Source organism: Phacochoerus africanus, chromosome 8, assembly GCF_016906955.1.
Source record: "Phacochoerus africanus isolate WHEZ1 chromosome 8, ROS_Pafr_v1, whole genome shotgun sequence".
Lineage (NCBI taxonomy): Eukaryota > Metazoa > Chordata > Mammalia > Artiodactyla > Suidae > Phacochoerus > Phacochoerus africanus.
In genome coordinates this window covers 148469063-148497028 of record NC_062551.1, presented here as the reverse complement: position 1 = coordinate 148497028, position 27966 = coordinate 148469063, and the positions used below count along the sequence as shown (strand labels likewise).

Genomic DNA, 27966 nt, shown 5'->3' with positions numbered 1-27966 from the left:
TTACTAGGCTTACCATTCACAAAAAGATTTTGAAGGCTATAAAGCAATAGAACCATAATAGAACTGGTAAATATTGATAGAAAAAACTATTTCTAGTAATTCTCTTTCATCAAAAAGATTAAAGATCATTAAGACTCATGTTGTTTGTTTGTTTTTTAAATTCTTTTGAGCAAAGATGTTTGGGTGGACTGGTGAACTAGGACCTGGAATTTACTGGTTAATTCCTTCTACAACTGGCTGTAGGCTAAGGAAAGAAATAAAACCAATAACAGAAGAAGCCCAACTTGTATATAGAGATGAAACGGGGGAATTATTTCTTACAAAGGAATTTAGGTAAGTTTTGTGTATTAAAGTTAAAGCTGTAACATCTAGACTAGACATATATCAACAGCCTTTCTTCCATCCTTTCTTCTGGCTGGCCACAACCTCTGACTCCAGATTCTTGCTAATAGCCCAGCTCATCCATTAGGCTTCTGAAAGTTACCTTCTGTTCATAGGTTTGGGATTGCCATTCATGTCTGGGTTCCATACATTTGGCAAGTCAACTTCAGTTACATATCTACTGATTTCTCCCCAGAAAGAAATGTGTCCTGCTAGTTGTGCTGTTGACTTAGGTAACTGTCAGATATGAAGTCCGAATACCTATGTAGTTCTTCCAAACCCTGGATGTACACAGTAAAATCTGGCTGTAGGTAGAGAGGAAGAAGTAGATTGGAGAGGAGAGAAAAGAGGGGAACTTCTATTCTTTGAGCTCCTGCTACATGTTGAGATACTGTGGTTGGCTTTAGAAACTGGTTTATTTCATATAATACTAGACTGAGTAAAATATACATTTGGCTACATTAACTTTATCATTCACAAATACTATCTTTTATATATTTTAAATTCTTTTCTACTATGGTTTATTACAAGATGTTGAATATGGTTCCCTGTGCTATATAATAGGACCTTGTTGTTTATCCATTCTATTATAATAGTTTACATCTGCTAGTCCCAAACTCCCAATCCAACCCTCCTCACCTCCCCACTTGGCGACCATAAGACTATTCTCTGTGTCTGTGAGTCTGTTTCTGTTTCATAAATAAGTTCATCACAAGTATTGTTTAATGCCTTGATATTGCTTCCTTTTGAAAATTATCCTCATCGAAACCTTTTTCAGTCTAGTTACCTTCAAGACAAGAAATAATTTGCTATTTTTTATAACTTTAGGTCAACTTTATCAGATATATTTGAAGTAATTGATTTAGATGGAAATGGTCTTCTTAGCCTTGAAGAATATAATTTTTTTGAGTTGAGAACAAGTGGTGAGAAATGTGATGAAGATGCTTGGGCTGTCTGCAGAGGTAAGCACTTTCCTTTTCTTTTTTTTTAATGGCTATGTAAAATATATATACATATAGAGAGAGGGAGAGGGAAAGGGAACCCTTTCATCCTTAAGAAAATGTCAGACTTCTCCATGGAATATTGTAACAATTAGGGCAGTTTAAAAGTAGTAGCATTGTTTGTAGCCCATAAAAAGTTACTCATATGTGTTCTTTAAATTGGTAGTTGGGGTAGTACTCAAGTTAAAAGAAGTGTGAGTTCACATTGTAGCACAGTGGAAATGAATCCGATTAGTATCCATGAGGATGTGGATTCAGTCCCTGGCCTCGCTGAGTGGATTGGGGATCTGGTCTTGCTGTGAGCTGTGGTTGCAGATGTGGTTCAGATCCCATGTTGCTGTGGCTGTGGTGTAGGCTGGCAGCTGTAGCTCTGATTTGACCCCTACCCTTGGAACTTCCAAATGCCTTGGATGCCACCCTAAAAAAAATAAGTGAATTATTTAATCATAATATCTATGCTTTTTGGAGGTTAGAATGTAAAAAGCTTTGCCTTAGCTCTGACAGCAATGGGACTAAACTGATTAAGAAACCCAAACTGTGCCCAGGAGAGGGCAGCAAAGAGCCAACAGGCTAGAGTTTTACTAAAAATTCAGAGGTTTCCAGGACGTTGTTTATATATATTAAGAACTATTTCATTTTTTGTATTTGAGTTGAATTAAGAAAGTCTGTTCTTAGAGGTATAGAAGCCAAAAATACTAAGATGGGCAAAGAAGAGTACTGAGAAAGAGGCCAAGTCAGTTTTCACTTGAGAGGAGCCTTTTTAGAGCTGTACCTATGGCATATGGAGGTTCCCAGGCTAGGGGTCGAGTTGGAGCTACAGCTGCTGGCCTATACCACAGCCACAGCAATGCCAGATCCAAGCCGTGTCTGCGACCTACAGCACAGCCCATGGCAATGCTGGACTCTTAACCCACTGAGCTCAAGAGGCCAGGGATTGAACCTGCATTCTCATTGATACTTTGATTCATTTCCGCTGAGCCATGACAGGAACTCCTTGTCTTTTCATTCTCTTAACAGTGACAGTGTCTTTTACAGAGCAGAAGTTTTTAATTTTAATGAAATCTCACCAATTTTTTTCTTTCATGGACCATACTTTGGGTTTGTATATTTTTGGTATTGTATCTAAAAACTTAACAACACAAGATTACTCAGATTTTCTCCTTTTTTATTCTAGAAGCTTTATAGATTTGTGTTTTGGATCTATAACCCATTTTAGTTAACTTCTATTAAAGATGTAAAGTCCTTGTCTGGACTGGTTTTTTTTTTGTTTGTTTTGTTTTTTTCTCCTTATGGATATCCAGTTGTTCCAGCACCATTTGTTAAGAAGATTCCTTTCTCCATCGAATTGACTTTGTTCCTTTGTCATATGTCAGTTGAATATATTTGTATAGGTCTTTTTCTGAGTTCTTTATTCTGTTCCACTGATCTGTTTGTCTTAGCTTTTACCAATACCACACTGTCTTGATTACTGTGGGTTTTTTTTTTTTTTTTTTGTCTTTTTGCTATTTCTTTGGGCCGCTCCCGTGGCATATGGAGGTTCCCAGGCTAGGGGTCGAATCGGAGCTGTAGCCACCGGCCTACGCCAGAGCCACAGCAACGCAGGATCCGAGCTGCGTCTGCGACCTACACCACAGCTCACGGTAACGCCAGATCGTTAACCCACTGAGCAAGGGCAGGGACCGAACCCGCAACCTCGTGGTTCCTAGTCAGATTCGTTAACCACTGCGCCACGACGGGAACTCCTACTGTGGGTTTAAAGTACATCTTGAAGTTGGGTATTACTAAACTTATTAATTATTATTTAAAAAATTAGTGGAGGATTGATAATTTTAAGTTCCAAAAATAGATTATTGATATTTTGCATAGTGTCTAGATACATTTTTCTTGAATGTAATAATTTATTTCTGTTGTGTATCAAATATTAGCTTTTCATCTTTCTTTTCTCCTTAGTAGGTCCACTTCCATTTTAGTGACTACCATTTCTCTCTATGGTCTAATTTTTTCCCTTAAAAAACTTACGAGTCATTTTCTAATCTCTAAGCATTTTAAAGTATTAAGTTGTCAACCAGTTTTAAACAGTTAATGTCTCTGCCTCTTTTCTTTCTTTCATTTTTTTTTTTTTGCTTTTTAAGGCAACACTTACAACATATAGAGGTTCCCAGGCTAGGGGTCAAATTGGAGCTGCAGCTGCAGGCCTATACCACAGCCACAGCAACACAGAATCTGAGCTGTGTCTGCTATCTACACCACATCTCGAGGTAATGCCAGATCCTTAACCCACTGAGTGAGACCAGGGATGGAACCCGCATCCTCACGCATCCTAGTTGGGTTTGTTAGTAGTCGAGCCATGAAGGGAACTCCCTGCCTCTTTTCTCATAATGATGTATGCAAAAGAGATATCTCAAGTAAGAGTACCTGTTTTCCTTGAGTATATCACAGATGGGAGTTGGAAAATAGTATCTTTCTTCGTTGTAGGGAAGATAATAGAATACAGTCTTAAATGAGTAGCTGTTTGTTATCTATATTATAGGCATATTCAAGAATTATATCTAAGATATTTCTCCGTGAATATTTGTTACAATGGACACACTTAGATATGTCTGGGACATTCGTGGACTCCAAAGTGTTTGCCATTATCTAACAGTTAAAACTAGAGCAATTAAGTATATAGCAGTCTCCTTAAATCTGGCACCATCCACATTTTTCTTTTTGAAATACCAGTAGTTTGGGGGGTGTTATGTCAAATTCATTTGGATTTAAGTGGCAAATATATAAGAAGCATTTTATTTTTTGAAGTATATCAGTATATATTCTAGATAAACAGGTTGGAATTTACCCAGAAAAATTAAAATTTCTTGCACTTAAGATTTTGTTGAAAAACTAAATCATGTACTGTGGTGGCACTTATGGTGAGTTGTGGACATTAAACACATGTTTAAGCCATTTTTGTTTCACTTTTACAGTGCTCACATATTCCTAAGGCCTCCTTTAAAGTAAACATTTTTGAATGATAATATATAATAGATATTTTATTAAGTATGTGAATTTTTAAGTTATGTAAGAAAGAAACTTTTGTTGTTTTGACAGAGAATTTTGATACAAAGAAGAATGAACTAACAAGACAGGGCTTTATGGATCTGAATCTAATGGAAGCCAATGATCGAGAAGGAGATCCTCGTGACCTTTGGGTGACTCTGCACTCTATGGGCTACAATAGAGCTCTGGAACTGACAGAGGTAAAGCAACCTTAAAGTTTTGTGGTGGGTTTAGTATACATAATATTTTATCCCATGAACATTTTCCTGACACAGAACCTTTGAATTGGGCTTTCAAATTCTTGAACTTCAATATATGAGTGAATCCTAGGTGCAACAGTGTTTCTGCTAGTTTATGCAAATTGTTACCTGAAATCTAGTTATGGCTAACATTTTAATAATTCAGATACAAAGGAGTTTGATCATATGATATGAAGAAAAAGATTGGAACCTTGAAAAATTATATTTCTTAATTAGTGATGGCTAGATGAGTTGCTAAAATTTCATTTCAGTAGGGAGACTTTTTGTCCTAATAGGATAAAGACACTCTTATAATAAAGAAAAACGTGTCAGTATGAGAAGTGGAATTCTGATCTTTTTATGAAGGTTAATATTTGGCTTAATATTTGTAGAACACATTTAAGTGCTTGTCTCATACAAAGCACTGAGTATGTATGTATTAGCTATCATTATTATTTATTAACATAAGGTATAAAAGTTGAATAACACTTGGAATAAACCAGAGGAATAATAAAAATTAGGCCTATTTCTTAAATTTTATATTTTTGTGTGCTTTAATAAAGTTTAACATAAAGGATTTAAGAGTTTCAGGCCACACATTTAGATAATGATACGTTTGTTTATAAATTAAAAGTAGTGTCTATAAATAACTTAACCTAGGAGAGTAACACTAGCATCAGCAAATTTTGAGTTCTGAGTATATTGAGACTTTGATTTCTATTTTTTTTTTTTTGTCTTTCTAGGGCTGCACCCATGGCACATGGAGGTTCCCAGGCTAGGGATCTAATTGGAGCTGTAGCCACCAGCCTATGCCACAGCCACAGCAATGCCAGATCCGAGCCATATCTGCAATCTACACCACAGCTCACAGCAACGCTGGATCCTTAACCCACTGAGTGAGGCCAGGGTTCGAATGCACAACCTCCTAGTTGTGTTCATGGTTCCTAGTTGGGTTCATTAACCACTGCACCATGATGGGAACTCCTGATTCCTAGTTTTTATATTATTTAAAATCTGTCATAAATTTATTTGCTATAATTTTTTTGCCATTTTCAATAATAGTAAATAGTTACAGTAACTTTTTCCATCCTCCCTTAACCTGACATTTAGTGAATCTCACATTTTTAAGCATGGTGCAAAATCAGCATCTAATGTAGTAATATTGTGTTTGCTACACATGCTTTCACTTAACAGAGGAATTAGTTAAGAGCAAATTAAGACATTTTATAGCATTTGCTGATGTAATTGACCTTTGAAATTATGGGCAAGAAGGATTTCTGAGAGAAAGATATTTTTTATTTAAATTTTATTTATTTATTTATTTATTGAATAGGTAATGTATTCATGTCATTGAAAGTGCCAAAAGATAGAAAAAAAATTATACAGTGAAAATGTTAAAGGATGATGAGACTACCACTCAATAGCTGAAATAAAAAGACAAAACTGAATTGACTGCTTATCCCAAAGGAGGGCCATGCTGATCACGTGCAGTCTCTCCATGCAAAGCAGAATGTTCATCTTATTTATAAGGGGTTTTGGGGAAGCATGGTTACTTGGGTGGGACTTTTGATTGGTTGGCACTCAGTGGTATATTTATTTGCCTGTGTCTATTCGTGATTGCCTAACTTTCAAAAGTGAGGGATAGACACTGGTTGGTTTACAAAAGTGTGTTCATTGAACTGATTTGTTGCAGATCATTTGAACAGATTTAAAACAAATTCTGGGGAGAGAGATCAAGATGGTAGAATAGAAGCTCACCTCCTCCCACAAATACATCTATGTGTGGAACAGTTCTCACAGAATAACTACTGAACATTGGCAGAAGATCTCATATAACCAAAGCTTCAAGGAAGATCACCATGTAACAGGGTAGGACAAAAGAAAAAAAAAGTAATCAGGATGAGACCTACACCCCTAGGAGGGAGCTGTGAAAGAGGAAAGGTTCCCTCGCCCTGGGAAGGTCAGCCTAGGGGACCAGCCAGGAGAGAAAGAGATCTTCAGAGCAGAGTGCAGCAACTGGCTTGCAGCAGGTAGAGCAGAGAGAGATCAGCACAGACAGTCCTGGCTACCTCACTATACACCTAGCCTGAGACATGCATCTGTCTGCTAAGACTTTAGTGGACAGATGTGGGGAGAGAACTGGTTGGCTGCACAGAGACAGCCCAGAGGGGCTAGAGTGTGGCCTGGGCCACAAGTGGGGTGTATGTAAGATGGAGCCCAAGTCAGCCATAGAAGCCCCATGGTTAATGTACACAAAGAGAGGGGCAGGGCCCCATCCTAGCAGCTTTGTTCTTTGGTGACCTCACTGCAGGAGCAGCTGTACCTCTGTGAGCACACAAGCTATACTGTTGCCTACACACAGAGGCATAACTGAAATCTGAGCCCTTCTCCAGGGGCCACTTGACTTCAGAAGCAGGGCTGAAATTTGAGCCATGTCCAATGGCTTTGTGATTTTGGTGAATGTATGATGCAAATACCTTTGTAAGCTCAGTGCCTGCAAGACATCTGTGTGAGTTATTGTGCTCCTGTAGCTGGAGTGGATCTGGAGTTAGCAGCTGTGGACTTTATAGGCTGTGCATGCAGAGGCAGGACTGGGGTCTGCACTTATTCTCTAACTCCCATGGTGGATCCAGGTGTGTGCAGCTCTGTGTGACTATGGCAGGTCCCAGTGTCTGACTTTGGTGGATCTCTGCAGATGATTTGTGTGATGGCTTTGTAAGTATGACACCTGAGGGGCATTTGGGTCAATTGCCTGCATTCCCATGACTGAGGTGGGGCTCAGGGCAATGCCAACAACAGTGTACTTTTTGAGTGCACAATGGGTGACAGCTGGTGGACAGCTCCTGTGGAGTAATACTCAATGGCTTTCCTGCCTACCACATACTGCAGCTCAGAAACAGATCTGGGGGATTCTACTCCAACAACTGAGGAGCAAACATCGATCTCAACAGGGCTGTGGCAGCCACAGAGCAAAGAGGAGGTCCTGCTCATCATCCAGTGCAGGCTCTGATCATCACAACACCATCAAGAGGATAACAGCAAGAACCCACTGAGGAAAGAAATGACAGGCATCTGTATTAAAAACAGCCCTCTCAGAAAAAATATTAGACTGAGGCTACACAGTGATGCTCCCACATAAAAACAGCCCTTCAAGACCACAATAGATAACTGTTTCTCCTAAATTCATAGTCAGAAAAATATAAGTAAAATAAAGAAGCAGAGCAACCACTCCCATTAAAAAGAGAGAGAAATCTCCTGAAAGGACAAACAATGAAACAGACCTCTCCAGTCTGCTAGCTCCTGAGTTCAAAAAGGAGGTAATAAAAAATATTGAAGGAATTAAGAAAGGCTATTGATAGAAATGCAAATCACTATAACAAGGAACTAGAAACTATAAAGAGGAGCCAACTAAAATTAGAAAACTTATTTGCTGAGACTAAAATCAAGGCAATGGCAATAAATAACAAACTAAGTAATATAGGAAAAAAAAGTGATCTGGAAGATAGAATAATGGAAATCATCCAATCAGCACAATAGACAGAAAAAAAAAAAAGAAAGCAATATATGAGTCTTTTGGACAATATAAAACAAGCCAGTTTAAGCGTAATAGCAATCCCAGAAGGAAAAGAAAGAGAAAAGGGGATTGAAAATGTATTTGAGGACCTTATGGCTGAAAACTTCCCAAACTAAAGAAGGAAACATATATTCAGGTACAGGGAGAACAGAGGGTCCCAAACAGACCTACATCATTACGTATTGTGGCAGAAGTCCAAGATAAAGCAAGGATCCTAAAGGCAGCAAGAGAAAAACAGAGTTAGTTACAAGGGATTCCCCATAAGGCTATCAGCTGATTTCTCTCCAGAAACATTGCAGGCCAGAAGGCAGTGGCAAGATATATTCACAAAGGGAAAAACCTACAGCCTAGGATACTCTACCCAGCAAGATTATTATTTAGGATAGAAGGAGAGATAAAGAATATTTTTAGAAGTTCCTTTTGTGGTTTGGCAGGTTAAGGACCTAACATCTCTGTGAGGATGCAGATTTGATCCTTAGCCTCACTCAGTGGGTTAAAGATCTGGCATTGCTGCAAGCTGTGATGTAGGTTGCAGCTGTGGCCTGGATCTGGTGTTTCCATGGCTGTGGCGTAGATCACAGCTGCAGCCTGATTCAACCTCTAGCCTGGGAACTTTGTATGACATGGGTGTGGCCATAAAAAGGAAAAAATAAAGAATTTTTCATCAAGCAAAAACTAAAAGAATACAGCAATACTAAATCTATCCTAAAAGAAATATTGAAAGGTTTTCTCTAAAGAGAAAAGAAGCAAGAAGACATAGGAAAGAGGAAATCACAATTGGAAAGTAGATCACTTAAGCCAGTATAGAGATCAAAAAGAAAAAAGAAATTTGTTGTGAAAGTGATGATAAACACTAGGAACAGCAAAAGAATAAAAATGAAGATGTAAGAAAAAGACATTAAAAATCATAAAATGTGGAAAAGAAAGAATGTTTTTAAACCTATATAACTATCAATCTAAAGCAAGTAGATATAGTAATGGGTTAATATACTTGAAAAACAGGGTAACCCCAAATCAAAAACATAATGGTAGATCCATGAAAACAGGAGAACTCAAGCGTGAATCCAAAGAAAACCATCAAAACCACCAAAGAAAAACAAAAAGAGAAAGGAAGGAACAAAGAAATACAAAATCAACTGGAAAACAAGGTTTAAAGTGGCAATAAATACATATTGATCAATAATTATCTTAAATGTCAATGGACTAAATGCTCTAATCAAAAAACATTAAGGTTGGATAATAAAACAAAAGCCTACAATATACTGCCTGCAAGAGCCCCAGTTTAGAGCAAAGGATGCACACAAATTCAAGGTGTGGAATGGAAAAAGATATTTCTTGCTAATAAAAATGACAAGAAAGCAGGGGTAGCAGTATCCGTATCAGACAAAATAGACTTTAAAACAAAGGCCATAAAGAAAGATAAAGAAGAACACTATATTAATGATAAAAGGATCAATACAAGAAGAGGACATTACTCTTATTAACATATATGCACCTAATATAGGAGCATCTAAATGCATAAAACAAATGTTAACAGACATAAAAGGAGAAATTGATGGGAAAACAATACTAGTAGGAGACTTTAACACCCCATGGATTTCAATGGACAGATCTTCCAGACAGAAAATCAGTAAGGCAACAGAAATCCTAAATGACACAACAGACCAGTTAGACTTAATATTTTCAGGACATTACATCCAAAAAATAATATACATTCTTCTCAAGGGCACATGGAACATTCTCTAGGATATACCACATACTATGACATAAAACAAGCCTTAGCAAATTTAAGAGAACAGAAATTATTTCAAGCATCTTTTCTGACCACAACATCATGAAACTAGAAATGAACCACAGAAAGAGACGTGAGAAAAGATTACTTGCAGACTAAACAACATGCTACTAAAAAAAGAATGGTTAATAATGAAATCAAAGAGGAAATTAAAAAAAACTATTTAGAGCCAGAACACAAACACACAAAATCTATGGTATGCAGCAAGGCAGTGCTAAGAGGGAAATTCCTAGTGATATAGGCTTTCATCAAAAAAACAAGAAAGATCCAAAACAACCTAACCTACTACCTAAAAGTATTGGATAAAGAAGAACAAACAAAACCTAAAGTCAGCACAAGTAAAGAACTAGTAAAGATCAGAGGAAATATATGAAATAGAGATAGAAAAAGAAAACAATCAATAAAACCAAGATGTTATTTTTTGTAAGGGTAAACAAATTTGACAAATCTCTGGTCAAGCTAATCAAGAAGAAGAGAGAACCCAAAAAACAAAATAAGAAATGAAAGAAATGAGATAACAAACACCACAGAAATATTAAAAAAAACCCCACAATACTATGAACAATTGTATGTCAACCAATTGGACAACCTAGAAGAGATGGACAACTTTCTGGAAATATACAGCCCACTAAACTGAGTCAAGAAGAAATAAATGATTTGAACAGACTGGTCACTAGAAGTACAGTATAATCTGGAATAAAAAAACTTCCTCCAAACAAAAGTCCAGGACCAAGGGCTTCACTGAGGAATTCTACCAAAAATACAAAGAGTTTGTACTGATCCTTCTCAAACTCTTCCAGAAGACTGAAGAGAAGGACCACTCCCTCATTTAGTCTATGAAGTCGTTCTATTAGGCCACCATCACTCTGATACCAAAACCAAAGACAGTACCAAAAAAGAAAATCACAGACCAATATCTTTGATGAACAAAAATTCTCAACAAAATATTAGCAAACTGAATCCAACATCACATTAAAAAGATCGTACACTATAATCAAATGGATTCATCCCAGGGTGGCAAGGATGGTTCAACATATCCAAATCAATCAGTGTGATACACCACATTGACAAAAAGCAAAGAAAAAAACCCACATGATTTTCTCAATAGATACAGAAAAGGCATTTGATAAAATTCAACAAGTATTCATGATAAGAACTCTTACCAAAGTGGATATAGAGGGAACATATCTCAACATAATAAGCAATTTATGACAAAACCACAGCCAACATAATAGTCAGTGATGAAAAGCTGAAAGCGGAGTTTGCATCATGGTGCAGCAGAGATGAATCCGACTGGGAATCATGGGATTGTGGGTTTGACCCCTGACTTCACTCGGTGGGTTGGGGATCTGGCATTTCTGTGAGCTGTGGTATAGGTTGCTGACTTGGCTTGGATCTGGCATTGCTGTGGCATAGGCCAGCAGGTGTATCTCCGATTAGACCCCTAGCCTGGGAACCTCTATGTGCTACAGGTGCAGCCCTAAAAAGAAAAAAAAAATGGCTGAAAGCCTTCCCACTAAAATCTGAAACACGTCAAGGATGCCCACTCTCACCACTTCTATTCAACATAGTATTGGAAGTCCTAGCTGCAGTAATCAGACAAGAACAAGAAATAAAAGGAGTTCCTTGGGGGTGCAGCAAGTTAGGGATCTGGTGTTGTCACTGCAGTTGCTCAGGTCACTGCTGTGGCACGGGTTTAGTCCCTAGCCTGGGATCTTCTACATGCTATGAGCACAGACAAAAAAAGAGAAAAAAATAAAAGAAAAGGTATCCAAATTGTCAGAAAAGAGGTAAAATTGTCAGACTCCACACAAAAACTGCTAGAACTGATAAACGAATTCAGCAAGGTAGCAGGATACAAGGTGAACATATAGAAATCTGTTGCATTTCTTTACCACAACAATGAAATACCAGAAAGGGACAGTAAAAAAAAAAAAAAAAAAATCTCCCTTAAAACCACATCAACAACTGACAAGGGCTTTATCTCCAAAATATACAAATAACTCATATAACTCAACACCAAAAAACAAACAACCCAAACAGAAAGTGGGCAAAGGACCTGAATAAGCATTTGTTCAGAGAAGGCACATGAGTGGCCAATAGGCACATGAAAATATACTCAACATCCCTGATTATTACAGAGAAATTCAAATCAAAACTACAGTGCTGTACCACCTCACACCTGTCAGAATGGCCATTATTAATAAGTCTGCAAATAAATGCTAGAGAAGGTGTGGAGAAAAGGGGTACCTTTCTACACTGTTGGTAGGAATGTAAATTGGTACAACCACTATAGAGAACAGCATGGAGGTTTCTCAGATACTAAATATAGAAATACCATATGATCCAGCAATCCCGCTCCTGGGCATATATCTGGACAGAACTTTCATTCAAAAAGATACATGCGAGTTCCCATCGTGGTGCAGCAGAAATGAATCCAACTAGGAACCATGAGGTTGCGGGTTCAATCCCTGTCCTGCTCAGTGGAGTAGGGATCTGGCATTGCTATGAGCTATGGTGTAGGTCGCAGACATGGCTTGGATCTAGCATTTCTGTGGCTGTGGTGTAGGCCAGCAGCAAGAGCTCTGATTAGACCCCTACCCTGGGAACCTCCTTACGCTGTGGGTGTGGCCCTGAAAAAAAGACAAAAGACAAAACCCAAAAAGATACATGCACCCCTATGTTGGTTGCAGCACTATTTACAATAGCCAAGACATGGAAACAGTCTAAACATCCATCAACAGATGAATGGATTAAGAACATGTGGTACATATATACAGTGGAATACTATTGAGCCATAAAAAAGAACAAAATAATACCATTCACAGCAACATGGATGCAGCTAGAGATTCTCATACTAAGTGAAGTAAGTCAGAAAGAGAAATATAAATACCATATGAAATCATTTACATGTGGAATCTAAAACATGGCAGAAATGAACCTATCTACAGAACAGAAACAGACTCACAGACGTGGAGAACAGACTTGTGGTTGTCAAGCAGCAGGTGGAGGGAATGGGATGGACTAGGGTTTTGGGGTTAGTAGATGAAAACTGCTACATTTAGAATGAGTAAGAAATGAGGTCTTGCTATATAGCACAGGGAACTGTATCCAGTCACTTGTGATAGAATATGATAGAAGATAATAAGGGCAAAAGAACACACACACACACACATATATATATGATTGGGTCACTTTGCTGTACAGCAGAAATTGACAGAACATTGTAAATCAACTATATGTTAATTTTTAAAATTATATAAAATCACATAAAAAATTAAATACTTAAGAATAAACCTGGCCAAGGAAGTCTAAGACTTATATGCTGAGAATTTTAAAACATTGATAGAGGAAACTGAAGATGACTCAAGGAAATGAGAAGATATCCCATGTTCTTGGTTTGGAAGAATTAATATTGTTAAAATCACCATACTACCCAAAGTAATGTACAGATTTAATGTGATCCCTATCAAATTATCTGTGTCATTTTTCACAAAACTAGAACAAATAATCCTAAAACTTATATGGAATCACAAAAGACCCAGAATTGCCAAAGTGATCCTGAGGAAAAAGAACAATGCTGGCAGCATAACCCTCCCAGACCTCAGACGATACTGAAAAGCTACAGTAATCAAAACAGTGTGGTTTTGGTACAAAAGCAAACATATAGATCAATGGAGCAGTATAGAGAGCCCAGAAATAAACCCATACACCTATGGTCAATTAATCTGTGACAAATAAGGCAAGAATATACAATGGAGAAAAGATGGTCTCTTTAGCAAGTGGTTTTGAGAAAGCTGGGCAGCTGCATGTAAATCAATGAAGTTTGAACACTCCCTCATATCATATACAAAAATAAACTTAAAATGGCTTAAAGACTTAAATATAAGACATGACACCAGAAAACTTCTAGAGGAAAACATAGGCAGAACACTTTTTGACATAAATTGCTGCAATATTTTTTTTGATCCATCAGAGTAACAGAACAAAAATAAAAATAAACAAATGGGACCTAATTAAATTTAAATGCTTTTGCATAGCAAAGGAAACCATAAACAAAACAAAAAGACAACCTATGAACTGGGAGAAAACATTTGCAAATGATATAACTGACAATGGATTAATTTCCAAAATATGCAAATGCACTCGATATAAAAAAAATAAACAGCCAGTCAAAAAATGGTCAGAAGACATGGACGTTACTTCAAAGAATACATACAGGTGGCTATCATGAATGTGAAAAGGTGCTTTGTGTCACTAATTTTGGGGAATTGCAAATCAAAACTACAATGAGTTATTACTTTATACACGTCAGAATAGCCATCACCAAAAAGTCTACAAATAAATGCTGGAGAGAGTGTGGAGAAAAGGGAACCCTCCTACACTGTTGGTAGGAATGTAAATTTGTGCAACCACTATGAAGAACAGTATGAAGATTCCTTTAAAGACCAGCAGGGTTATCATATGATTCAGCAGTCCTACTCCTGGGCACACATCCAGACAAAACTCTAATTCAAAAAGATACATGCACCTCAGTGTTCTTAGCAGTACTGTTTACCAGAGCCAAGATATGGATGCAACCTAATATCCGTTAACAGAAAAATGGATAAAGTGGTTATATATATGTACACACACACACACACACTGGAATATTACTCTGCCACAAAAAAGAATGAAATAATAACATTTGCAGCAACGTGGATGGACCTAAAGATTATCATACTTAGTAAGTCAGACAAAGACAAATATCATATATCACTTATACGTTGAATCTAAAATATGATACAAATGAACTTTTTTACAAAATGGGAAGAGACCCATAGACATGGAAAACAAACTTAGGGTTACCAAAGGGGAAGAAGGAGGGAGATAAATTAGGAGTTTTGGGTCAGCAGATATAAATAACTATATAAAAATAAACAACAAGGTTCTACTGTATAGCACACGGAACTATATTCAGTATTTTGTAAAAACTATAATGAAAAAGAATATGAAAAATAATATATATGACACAGATATATATATAAAACTGAATCACTTTGCTGTATACCAGAAACTAAAACATTGTAAATCAACTATATTTCAATTTTTAATAATTAAATAAATTAAAAAAATAAGTTTTGATGATGCCTTTTTTTTTTTTTTTTTGGTTTTTAGGCCTCACTGGTGGCGTATGGAAGTTCCCAGGCTAGGGGTGAAATTGGAGCTGCAGCTGCCAGGTTACACCACAGCCACAGCAATGCGGGATCCAAGCCACGTCTGTGACCTACACCGAGGCTCACAGCAATACCATATCCTTAACCTACTGAGTGAGGCCAGGGATAGAACCCGCATCCTCATGGGTACTAGATCAGGTTTGTTTCTGCTAAGCCACAGTGGTAACTCCTGGATGACTGCTTGTTACCAGGACAACAGAATAATCTTTTTTTTTTTTCATAAGTTTGTGGGAACTTTTTTATTCTCAGTCTTTTTGATTTTCATCCAGCCAAGGCTATAGAAGAAACCATCAAAAATTCACTCAGCTACTGTTGTTGATCTCTCTGAAGAGGTTTCCTCTGTGGAGGTCTAATTTTCAGTTTGTGCATATATCATGATTCAGCCTGTTTTTGTATTTTGGCTTTTTTAAATGGACATTTAATTACTTCACACATTCACTTATTCAGTAGTATTTAAAAGACCCACCATACAAATAAACTAGTAATTACTAGGTTCCTATCCTAGCCCTGCCAACAGCTTATTGGGTGAACTTAGTCAAATAATTTCTCCTCTGGGCCTTGGTCACCTCATCCGTAGAGTGAGAGTATTGGATTTATGCAAAAGGCACACATCCTTTGGGGACCAAGTAGACAGAAACTGTTGAGTGAGGCAGGCAGGGCAAGGTGGGGACTGTGGCAAATTGGAGAGTGTCCACTGACTGACAGCGGCAGCCTATTCCTAGTGCCAGTCAGTTGTCACCAGGAAAAAGTGTCAGGAGAGTGTTGCCAGATCTTTTGGGATTTCTTTTTTTCTCAAGAAAAACAAAAATATCTGTATATTTATATATCTGATTTTTACATCTTAATATCCAATCCAAAAAAAATTTAAATTAAAATATGGTTGATCTACAGTGTTCTGTCAATCTCTGCTGTACAGTAAAGTGGCTCAGTCATACATACATATATATGTATATATATACACATTCTTTTTTATATTCTTTTCCATCATGGTCTATCCTAAGAGATTGAACATAGCTCCCTGTGCTATACAGTAGGACCTTGTTATTTATCCATTCTAAATGTAATAGTTTGCAGCTACTAACCCCAACCCCCCAGTCTATCCCATTCCTTCCCCCCTTCCCTTGGCAACCTCATTTGTTCTCTATGTCTGAGAATCTGTTTATGTTTGGAGATAGGTTCATCTGTGCCATATTTTATATTCTGCATATAAGTGATATCATATGATATTTGTCTCTCTCTTTCTGACTTACTTCACTTAGTATGAGAATCTCTAGTTGCATCCATGTTGCTGTGAATGGTATTGTTTTCTTCTTTTTCATTGCTGAGTAGTATTCCATTGTATTATATACCACATGTTCTTAATCCGTTCATCTGTCAATGGACATTTAAGTTCTTTCCATGTCTTGGCTATTGTGAATAGTGCTGCCATGAATGCAGGGATGCATGCCCCTTTTTAAATTATAGTTTTGTCCATATATATGCCCAGGAATGGGATTGCTGGATCATATGGTAGTTCTATATTTAGTTTTCTGAGGAACCTCCATACTGTTTTCCATAGGGGTTTACCAATTTACATTCCCCCCAACAGTGTAGGAGGATTCCCTTTTCTCCACTCCTTCTCCAGCATTTGTTATTTGTAGACTTATTAATGATGGCCATTTCTGACCAGCATGAGGTGGTACCTCATTATAGTTTTGATTTGCATTTCTCTAATAATTAGTGATGTTGAGCATCTTTTCATGTGCCTACTAGCCATCCTGTTTTTGTCTTAAGGTCATGTGTTGGGACAGTAACTATGCAGAAGCATTTTAAGACTCTGGACAACATTTAAGCTCTTAGATTAGTACAGTTAGAAGTATTATAAGAAAGGGCTAAAGGGTACTCCATAATCATGATCTTAAATTTTCTAGATTTGGCTAAGAAAAGTCCCAAGGACTCCCTGAGTCTACTTCGTGTAGCCTTTTGTAGTTGTAGATAGTTTTACTTAGAGTGTTAATCTAGGTGCAACATGAGGTATTAACATTAGTGCAGACTCCTCCCTGATTGTTCAAAAGAAAATCAAGTAAGACTTTTTTTAAATTATCTGTAACTGCTTGAGTTAAAGAATTTAAAATGGCTTGTTGTGCCCCCAGGGCTTAGGCTATAGTAATTACCGTGTCAACTAAAATAAATAATTTTTTGGTGACCACGTGGAGTGGTGTAACTGCTTTGAGTGAGCTTACTATGTTCAGGAGTCTTTTTCCAGAAAGAGTTTAATTCTTTTGGAATGTATGCAAGGAAGAAATATAACCCACTGAGAGTGTTAGAGAATCATACCCTTGTCATGGCCTAATAGCTGTACAAAATAATTTACCTTGGTTCTAGGTTAGCATTAAATTGTCTGCTTTTCACACAGGAGCTGCACAAGATGTAATCAGCCTTTGTAGAATTATAGGTGTATTGTTTCTTGTTGTTGTGACAAATATTAAGTACTGCATTTTTATTTCTCACAGTTCAAACACATTTTCCTTAAAGCCTAGACTTAGGCAAGTCATTATTACTAATAAGAAAAATATGATAGGCTAAGTCAGCTATATACACCTTTAAATCAGTAGAGAGGAAAGCTATGAATAAAGAGAAATGTACAAAAAGAAGTGTAAACTATGGAAGAACCTTGTTCCAGTGATCTAGAGAGAAAGCTGATTACCTCATATTGGTCATGTGCTCATTGAAAGGTTTTTGGGTTAGCAGTTAATTCTGTGGACTATTGGTTTCTAAAGGTTCTCTGGAAAGCCTCACTTTGGGGTCTTCAAAGGATATACCTCTCCAATTCCATTAAGGCCCTTATCATTTTCTAAGAGATTTGGGAATGATAAAGACAAAAATATTTTTGAGTAAGGAGCAAAGCCTTATATGATCCGAATTTATGATTAATTGTTCCAGTTAAATGTATCCTTGTCATGGGATCAGTAATTTGGAATGTCCTAGGTAGTCACGATGGTTGTGACCTTTAAACAGGGAAATATTTTGATCCACTCTGAAAATAAATGTACTATTATTAGTAGTACATATTCATAAACCATAGCAGGAGAGATAACTGTATAAATTCAACTTGGAAATTCTCAGAGTCTTTTAGAGCATAGTTTCAATTCATATCCCACAGTTTCTCCAGGTTAATTTAGTTACAGATAAAGCATGGACTGACTTTATCCTTTATTATCCTTGGAAGGTGAATTTTCCTTAGTGTTTAATACTATAGCTAGTTTGTCCCAATTGGAATGAATTGTTTCATGAGGAGGATTTTATCTTGTACCCAAGTGGCCCTTCTGGTTTTGCCAGATTTTTTTTTTTAAAGCATGTTTATTATATACTAAGTACCTTTTATTTGTTTGTTTGTTTGTCTTTTGTAGGCATGCACCTGCGGCATATGGAGGTTCCCAGGCTAAGGGTCTAATCGGAGCTGTAACCACTGGCCTCTGCCAGAGCCACAGCAACGTGGGATCCAAAGCACGTCTGCAACCCACACCACAGCTCACGGCGACGCTGGATCCTTAACCCCTTGAGCGAGGCCAGGGATCAAACCCGCAACCTCATGGTGCCTAGTTGGGCTCGTTAACCACTGCTCCATGACGGAAAGTCCAGGTTTTGCCAGATTTTAATCCTCATGGTTCTTATAACCTGATTGTACCCATTGTTTCTTTTCAGAATTTGACAGGCCAAATTTTATATGTCTACAATTCAATCTTTGGCCTTTTCCATGGATTTTATTTTATTATTCTTATTTTATACAATGTTTTTACATAAGGACTTTAGTCAGAGTAGTCTGTTTAATGTAATGCTCTATTAAAAGTATTACTGTAGTACTTCTAAAGTATTTCTATGGTATTTATAGTATAGATAGTAGCTTCTGTAGAAATTCTTTTACTGTCTCTTCCTTTATGATAACAATTAATTTATGTATCAAATAATGTATTTGTTGTTCACTTTTAAAGGATACTTGAGAAAGTGCAAAAAAACCCATTTTTTTCTATAACACTTTAAAAAAGTCAGTTATTCCAAAAACATACTAGCTGTTTATATATATTTTACTACTTCTAGTAATTTGATGTGCCTTAGAGAGAGCCATAATTTAATCCTTTGAGATAAGCTATTTCATGGTAAGGAAATAGATTTTACAATAGGGGCTAGAGTACTTATTGTATATGTCAAGCCAGGTATTGTCCGTTTTATTTTTTAATATAACCCCATCAACAAATGATATTAAGTCAGGATTGGTATTGAAGCATCCAGAAAGTTTATTCTGGGCATGGATACCTCCTGATTTACAGAATCATCCTGATTCAGCAAGGGTTATAGAATTGTTGGATTGAAACTATTACATCAGCACATGGTAATACAAGAAGGAGAAAGTAACATTAATTGGTATAAAAATGTTGAGTGTTTCCATTAGTGATGGGGTTATACACATGTGGTAACCTTTTGTTTAAAGGGTCCATATAAAATCTAAAGATATTTTGACTGATTTAGTTTTAACTGATAATCTGCAGGTGCTCTGAGACCAAGAGGCTATTCAGTTAGGGTATTGTCTTGATAGACAATGGCTCTTTGATATGTACTGTGTCACTGAGTTAATATACCTAGAGCATGACCTAACATTTTCATGTTTATATAAAAAAAAAGAGTTTATGGTTATCTAGGAAGGACCCATTTATAATCTTATGAGCTGTGTTCTAATTGGTTTAAATACGTCTATAGAGTCTTTGGCCCATAAAGATTCTGGAACCATTCTGGATTCTGGTAATTTCTTGAATCATATATTATGTAAATAAACTAATAGCTAGATGAGCTATATTTTGATCCCACCTATTAAATTAGTACGTATTGTGTCACAAAGAGTAACCTAAGTATCAGTTACAGATTAGGATGCAGGAAAGGGCATAGGATTGTTTGAAATCTCATTAATTGAATGGTTTTAGTAAACTAGGTCAAAGTTTATTTTAAGCATTATGTAAGTTATTACACATTCTCAATTTGTCTTTTATTATTTTTTTCCTGCACAGGCACAGCCAGTCACCTTTACTTTGTTTTTTCTTATTAAATTCCCTAATTCTGTTTTAGAATTATAGGTTATCCATTCCCTCTATAAACTTATAAATGAATATCCTCTTTCAAATAGCAACATAGTTTCTTTATTGTTCTTCCTGCAAGTGCATTGCCCTTATATCACCATAACAATAATTTGCTCTTTTATTGAATGTTGATTAGCAAAAAAAAGTCTTCTTTCCTTTTTTTTTCTTCTCTTCTTTTTTAAAAAGTAATTTCATGTTATAAATTCCTTTCAGAATTGAGAACTGGGAAAAATTTCATTTTTCTAGATTTTGAGAGCTATGCAATACATTCTATTTTATCTTGGCTAATAGGTAGCTAGAGACGCATTTTGTGCAAAATTTAAGTAGCATGCCCTAATCTAGGTTTTATTATTCTAGTCTTCCCTTTCTTACTTATTATATAGTGTTCATATTTTTATAATTAACAATTTACAATGAATAGTTTTCTCCCTTATTAATGTGTTTTTTGTATTAACTTAGTAGGATAAAAAGGATAAGTAAATACAAGATCAAACCCATGAATGGAAAAAAGTAATTTAATTAATGAGCACTTTTTTTTTAGAGTATGGAAGCTTTTATTTAAAAATTTTAGAGAATACACCTTTAACCAAGACCTTTTTTTTGTCTTTCTGTCTTTTCTAGGGCCGCACCCGCGGCATGTGGAGGTTCCCAGGCTAGGGGTCCAATCAGAGCTGTAGCCACCAGCCTACACCAGAGCCACAGCAACGCCAGATCCTTAACCCACCGAGCGAGGCCAGGGACTGAACCTGCAACCTCATGGTTCCTAGTCAGATTCGTTAACCACTGAGCCATGACGAGAATTCCAACCAAGACCTTTTTAAGATGTTTATACTCTTTGGTCGAATAAAACAGATAACCAGGACTTGAAAAATGGTAAAATAATACCAGAATCTATTCAGTACTGAAAAAATAAATAAACCTTTTAAATGCTACTATCATTTTATTATAATCTTTCTTTTAGAATTCTGTTGTAAAATATTTTGACACGTATAACCTATTAGATATTTCCAACAACTCTTGGCAGAGTATATACTGTTTCTCCCCACTTTCTCAATGAAGAAACTAAGCCTCACAGAAGTTAAATGACTTCCCCAGATCATGTAGCTAGTAAATGGTAAAACCCAACCACAAACTCAGATCTTTTGCTTTCTAGTCCAATGATTTTTCATTCTACTGTGTCTTCAAAAGATGTTTTTATTATTGCCAAAAGTTGGAGTCATTATATATTTTAAAACTTACATATGGTAAGACTAAAGAGTAGACATTAGAAAAATCTATTTCCAAATTCAGAAAATTTCTTTAGATCTCAGTTTTTAAAGGTGTTTTATACTAACTTTACATTAACTTTAAACTGTGAATTAAAATTTCTACACTTAGTTCTTTTTGGTGCTCTGTATTAATGCATTAGCTTTAAACCAAATGTAGAGTTGGCTAAAAGCAATTTTCTTTCTTTTTCTCTGAATATTATCAGTTAACAAGCTACCAAAAAATCAGAACTTGATGTTTTTTATTACTCAATTCATAGTACTAAAATTTTCCTCTAAAAGTATCAGAAGGGCAAGCTAGAAAGTATAGTATGTCTTCTTAAGTCATATGATAAACATATTAATAATAAGTAATTTATTTTAAATTCTTTCAAAAGGCTAAAACAAGATTTGCTTTTTCTTTCATTTCAGGCATGCCCATTTGTCATAAATATCTATGCAGACAAATGCAAGCCAAGAATTAAAGTTGTCCATATGGAGGCATGCAGTGGGCAACTTGAGAAGGCCATTTGTAAATCTGTTGTTAACAAAGGCGATGCCAAAGTAATGGACGGCTACGAAAATGTAATTGTGCACACTTATAAGCGTGACACCTGGATAACATCAGTTATTGAAAATAAGGTATCAGTTATGAGCTGGTTCATAGCCGTAATATTTACTGATTTGTTCCATCTTCTTTCTTATCCTATTCTTGCATAGTAATTAAATATGCCATTACATTAATAATATTTATAATATGCAATTTATTCTTTTTTATTGTCAGGTTTATAACTCCAACTAGGCATGGTGATTTTTATGTATTTTCAAAGTATATAATATTTATTTATTTTTGAGATATTTGTGGGTTTTGTTTCTTTGTAATTTTCTTAAAATATTGTCGACAATTAAATATTTGGAGATCTATTGAAGATAGAGCATAATCTGTGTATAAGGTATTTTATTTTTGTTATCACATGCATACATAGTATTTTAAACAATAGACATCATATTTTAAAGAAGTATAAAAAGGTAAAGAAAAAAACTTAGCCCAGCTTCTTACACAGATTTTGCAATATCAAAAATCCTACAAATTATCATCACTTTATCTAATTAAATATATTCTATTATCCAGGACCTGCTTTTATCAAGCCAATTATTTCTAGTTTTAGCTGTCTTCTCTGCTACTATTGATATTGCAGGTCAAGAGAATACATACATAAATTATTAAAGTCAGAGATACCTAGCTTTTCAAAAATTATAAATTTTCATAAAATCTTACTCAAGATGACTAGGTTTTTAGAACTGTTGGTATATTTCTTTTAGTTCCTGGATTGAGATTTGCACTGTTTTTATGCCTGCCATAAATTTCTTCAAGTGCTTAAGATTTGGCTGAGTATTGAGTCATCTTGAGTATATATTATGTAACTAACTCTCTGAGTCACAGTAGGGGCCACCAGGAAGTATAACATGGTCTCTGCTTTCAAGGAGTTTTATAGCCTCTGCCAGTTTTAAAGACAAAATTCATACTCTTGAAAGAGATCGGAGAGAATAGTTCAATATTAAATCATATAGTACTGTTCGTATGTACAATAGGAGTATTACTGTATTCGTATCTCTCGTGGTTGATGTTAGTTTGACCTATAGAAGTTGGAGAAAGGTTTATGATTAGGAGGAAGAGAACTGTGATGAGGGATTTGAGCATGTGGCATAGGATTGGAAAGATAACTGGGATTTAGATATGCAGAGACACTGCATTTAGACATAGGGGAAATATGAGTGAGAGTTAACATGAACTATAGACGAAAGAGTGAGTGTATCTTCTTTGCAGTAACAGAGCTTTATTTGAAGGAGCATTTGGACAGTAAATTACATAAACTGCATGGGTCCAGATTACATAAGTTATCTTGAAAACAAGATAGAGGTGTTTAGTCTTGAGGAAATAAAATAGGGTACCCAGCTAGTAGATTGCAATCTTCAAATGGATGATAATGCTGTGGGGAGGGATTCCTAAGATCCAGCATGTTTCCGTTTCTGCCCTCTGTTTTTTTGTTCGTTTTTGGTTTTGTGTGTATATGTACCCTTCATGTTTTATTAGGATTAAAAGGGTGGAAGAGAGTCACTACCTTGTCCCAGTTCCTCTGCTCTGCTATTATCTTCATTTCTCAACCCTCCACCTCCTTCTTTTCCATCAAGGAAAATTAAATTTCCCTTCACCAACATGAAGTAATAATATTTTAGAGTTTACCGTGGGCCAGGTACTTAAACACATTTGCTTCTCACAACACCACAATGAGGTAAGTACTAACCCCACTTCACACGCAAGGAAACCAAGCACAAGGATGTTAAATAACTTGCAAAAGTTCACACAGCTGAGTCGTAGAAGCGCTGAAAGAGGACTTCAAGTAGTCCAATGTTATATTCTCTTCCCTAGTTGTTAGGGAGTGACTGCGGTTCCTTTAGCAGGGGAGTGCATTTCTCTCTTTTATCAGCTCCATTCTGCTTTCACTTGTTTGCTCTCCATCCTAGAGGTTATTTGTTATCCGCTATCTCTTATCTGTATCACTTCCTCCATAAGGGCCTCCTTGATAGCCCAACCCGAGTTAGTGTTCCTGTGTTTCTCTAGAACCCGGTGAATACCTCGATCCCAAGACTTGCAAAATGTTTTGTGATTATCATTTTGTGTGTGTATATTTAGTGAAGCAACTTACAAAATCTTTTTTTATAGTCAGATAATAAAGTGATTATTCACATCAACAATGAGCTGAGTAAAAACTGCATAAACAACAGAGGACTCGACATATTTGCAGTAGAAGTGGCACCAAAATCTACAATGGTAATTCCTTGTTTTCTAATTAAAGCCTTTTATCAATTTGAAATAATTACTATTAATGCTGTGAATAAATGTATAAATATGAAATAGAGTCAAAAATTATTTCAAGTATGATATTTGTATTAGTACCCTACTGTACCAAGGGATAGGAGACTGCTTCTAATCCATTCCTGTTTGGTTCCGTGATTATGGGATGTTCACTTAACCTCTCTGTTCCAGTCTCTTTAAGTGTAAAATAATCACCAATTTTAGATACTTCACAAAGTTAATGTAAACATAAAAATAAACTGATATATGTGAAAGCACTTTTGAATATTATATAGAAACATAAAGTAGTGTTAGTAGTAATAGGAGTTTTGATAATTCAAAATATTTTTATCTCCATGATGATTTTCTAAGACAACCTAAAAGAGAAAATGCTTCTAACTTTTAGATAACCAAGTCAAGAGCTAGGAATAGCTGAGGTTCTGGTGTTAGCTGTCTACTTCCCTTTCCATTAACCCTCTACCCACATTCCCAAATTCCGACTATCAACTACTATATTACAGTAGAATTTAGACTGGATTATCCTATTAGACATCAGACCATAGATTGCAGTTACCTATTAAGGACAAATATTAAAGAATTTTATCTGCACAGAGATACTTTTCACATAGAGTCTAGAAATGTTGTCCTATTGAAAAATTACCCAAAAATTATAGTATATAAAAGAAAGTAAAAGCTTTCTATTTTTATATGCAGGTTTGTCAACACGTAATGCCTCTGAATGAACGACAAGAATGGATATATTATTGTGTGTATTCCCTTATATTGTAAACACTATTTTTAGGAAATAATTTTGCTTTAGACTGTCAAACCAAGAAGAATTATTTCAAGTTTAGTCTTTTACTTTTTGATCAACTAAATGCTAATCAATTTAACTGATGTATATAAATAAGTCTATTTAATTTGCATGTATTTACATTTCATGTCCATATTATATACTTTATTATTAAAATAGAAATTTTTAATGTGTGGCTTTCTTATTGACTTAATAGGAAATCTGGGCACATTTCATTTATGGCTAGTAAGTTGAAATAAAATTACAAGTAAGGAGTTCCCGTCGTGGCGCAGTGGTTAACGAATCTGACTAGGAACCATGAGGTTGCAGGTTCGATCCCTGCCCTTGCTCAGTCGGTTAACGATCCGGCGTTGCCGTGAGCTGTGGTGTAGGTCACAGACGCGGCTCGGATCCCGCGTTGCTGTGGCTCTGGCGTAGGCTCCGATTCGACCTCTAGCCTGGGAACCTCCATATGCTGCGGGAGCGGCCCAAGAAATGGCAAAAAGACAAAAAAAAAAAAAAAATTTACAGGTAAGCTTTTTTTTTTTTTTTTCCATCTTTTTAGGGCCCCCACTCTTAGCATATGGAAGTTCCCAGGCTAGGTGTCAAATTGGAGCTGTCACTGCCAGCCTACACCACAGCCACAGCAACACCAGATCTGAGCTGCACCTGCAACCTACACCACAGCTCAGGACAATGTCAGATCCTTAAACCACTGAGTGAGGCCAGGGATCGAACCTGCATCCTTATGGCCACTAGTCAGATTCATTACCGATGAGCCACAATGGGAACTCCCTAGAGGTAAGTTTTTAAAAAGTAATACTCAGTGAGTTTTATACAATCCTATACACTTTTCATTTATTCATCAAAGAAACCTTGAAATAAAATGCAAATGGGCTTGCTGCTGTGAGTGACTTGTACTTATCCCTGTGCTTCCAGGGAGCCCAGCAGATCCAGGACTCCTGTCCTCACTGGTGTAGTGAGAGGACCAGGGGACCTCCGAGGTCCCTTCTCCTTCCTGTTGCTGCTGCTGCTGCAGCTGGTAACATACAGGCCTTTCAGTGCTTGCCTCTTCATTGGCAGCCTTTATCTCCTGCTCTACCTCTTCAGCCTTGAGCATGTGCCTTCTCGCTGGGCTCTGCCGTTGCTCAAGTTCCGGGACTGAGTTTCTGGCATTGCCTGTCACAGCGTGTCTGGGAACAGTTGGACACTGCATTTACTTAGGAGATTCCTGTCTTAGTGCATGATAGCACGAATCGATACAACAACCAGTGGAACTGGTTGATGTGTGACTTGACATTTGAACAAATTAGAAAGCTTAAAAGCAGCAGATCACAGATTCAGGAATAATTTCCCTAATGAGAAGATCAGTACCGTGAGGGAAGCTTGGGCCTAGTGCCTGAACCATAACTTCACAATCTCCTTTGATTTCAAAGGCCATGCAAATATGGCTACTGATGTTCTAAATGTGTGCAGAGTTTCCTCAACTATACAATAATAGCATTATTTGCCATTTCTTCCCAGAAGTTATCTGTAAGATGAAACAAACAGATTACATTGTAGTAATGTCTTTAACTCACAGACCTTGGAGCCTTAGCCATGTAGGAGATGAGACTGTGATACTCCCTGGACACAATTCATGTTTGTGGTAATGGGTATGTTATTTACTTGAAGGATACATAATATCTTAAGGTACCTTGTGGAATTTCAGCTTTCCTTATGCAGAAGGATTTTATATCCCCAGACTACTTGAAGAAGTAGGCAACTAAAGGCACTCAGGTTGTTGCTTGGACTGTGTAACATCTTTGATGAAAAAGAGTTACTACAAATTCCACCTTGGTTCCAGCTCTTATCACTGATAGCATGTTGGAAAACTGCACATCTCAGTTCTAGCTACTCCCCCAACACCCACCCAAGGAAATATGTGCAGAAACTGCCTGATGGTCTCAAATATCCCTTATGCTAGCCCAAGCCCTGGGGATTGGGTGGTTCATAAAGCAGGAATCGGTAATTGAATTTTTACCCAAACCAAAGCAAAACCCAGTGTTGCCAACATGCTGCATGGAATGCCTGAGTTCAACACTGTTGATCTTGAAAATCTAGGTTTGCAAAAGGCACTGCAGCTGTTGTCCTGAGCCGAGGCATACACCTTAACCCAGTGAGGATGAGCTCAGATTGAGTTGTGCAATTTAGAGGTATGGATGCAAATGCATAGGAAATGCACCATCACTCAGAGTTGACTTTTTTTTTTTTTTTTTGTCTTTTTAAGGCCGCACACTGTCATATGGAGGTTCACAGGCTAGGGATTGAATCAGAGCTGTAGCCACTGGCCTATGCCACAGTCACAACAATGCCAGATCCGAGCAGGATCTGCGACCTGCGCCACAGCTAACAGCAATGCTGAATCCTTAACCCACTGAGTGAGGCCAGGGATCGAACCTGCGTCCTCATGGATACTAGTCAGATTTGTTTCTGCTGAGCCACGAGGGGAACTCCATAGCCGACATTTTAAAACTTGCCACACTGTATAACTTATTTCAAATACTGTATTCAGCTATGTTATCAATGTACAGCCAAATTTGTGGCTGTCAGACTTGTGACACACTAAAAATCATTAAAAGGAAAAAAGGAAATGTGAATGCAGAAACAGACATTTAATTACATGCTGTATTTAGTTTTCCAATGAGAAAATATAGTTAAAACAAAATTTGGAGAAATTCATTTT

At 36.7% G+C, this 27966-nt stretch overlaps 1 protein-coding gene and 1 pseudogene across 2 annotated transcripts in view; both read left to right on the top strand.

Annotated features, from left to right (window-relative positions):
- The window catches only part of EFCAB7 (EF-hand calcium binding domain 7), a 59083-nt gene extending 33652 nt beyond the window's left edge, over positions 1–25431 (top strand). For both annotated transcript variants that reach the window (XM_047788813.1, XM_047788812.1), the window contains exons 9-14: positions 176–333; positions 1210–1343; positions 4470–4618; positions 22024–22233; positions 24317–24424; positions 25163–25431. In XM_047788813.1, coding sequence (XP_047644769.1) covers positions 176–333; positions 1210–1343; positions 4470–4618; positions 22024–22233; positions 24317–24424; positions 25163–25237 — 834 coding nt within the window. In that variant the 3' untranslated portion in view covers positions 25238–25431. The remainder of the gene's footprint in view (positions 1–175; positions 334–1209; positions 1344–4469; positions 4619–22023; positions 22234–24316; positions 24425–25162) is intronic.
- Positions 25432–25480: 49 nt separating this feature from the next.
- LOC125133387 (glycerophosphodiester phosphodiesterase 1-like) lies at positions 25481–27471 on the top strand (annotated as a pseudogene).
- The last annotated feature ends 495 nt before the right edge of the window (positions 27472–27966 follow it).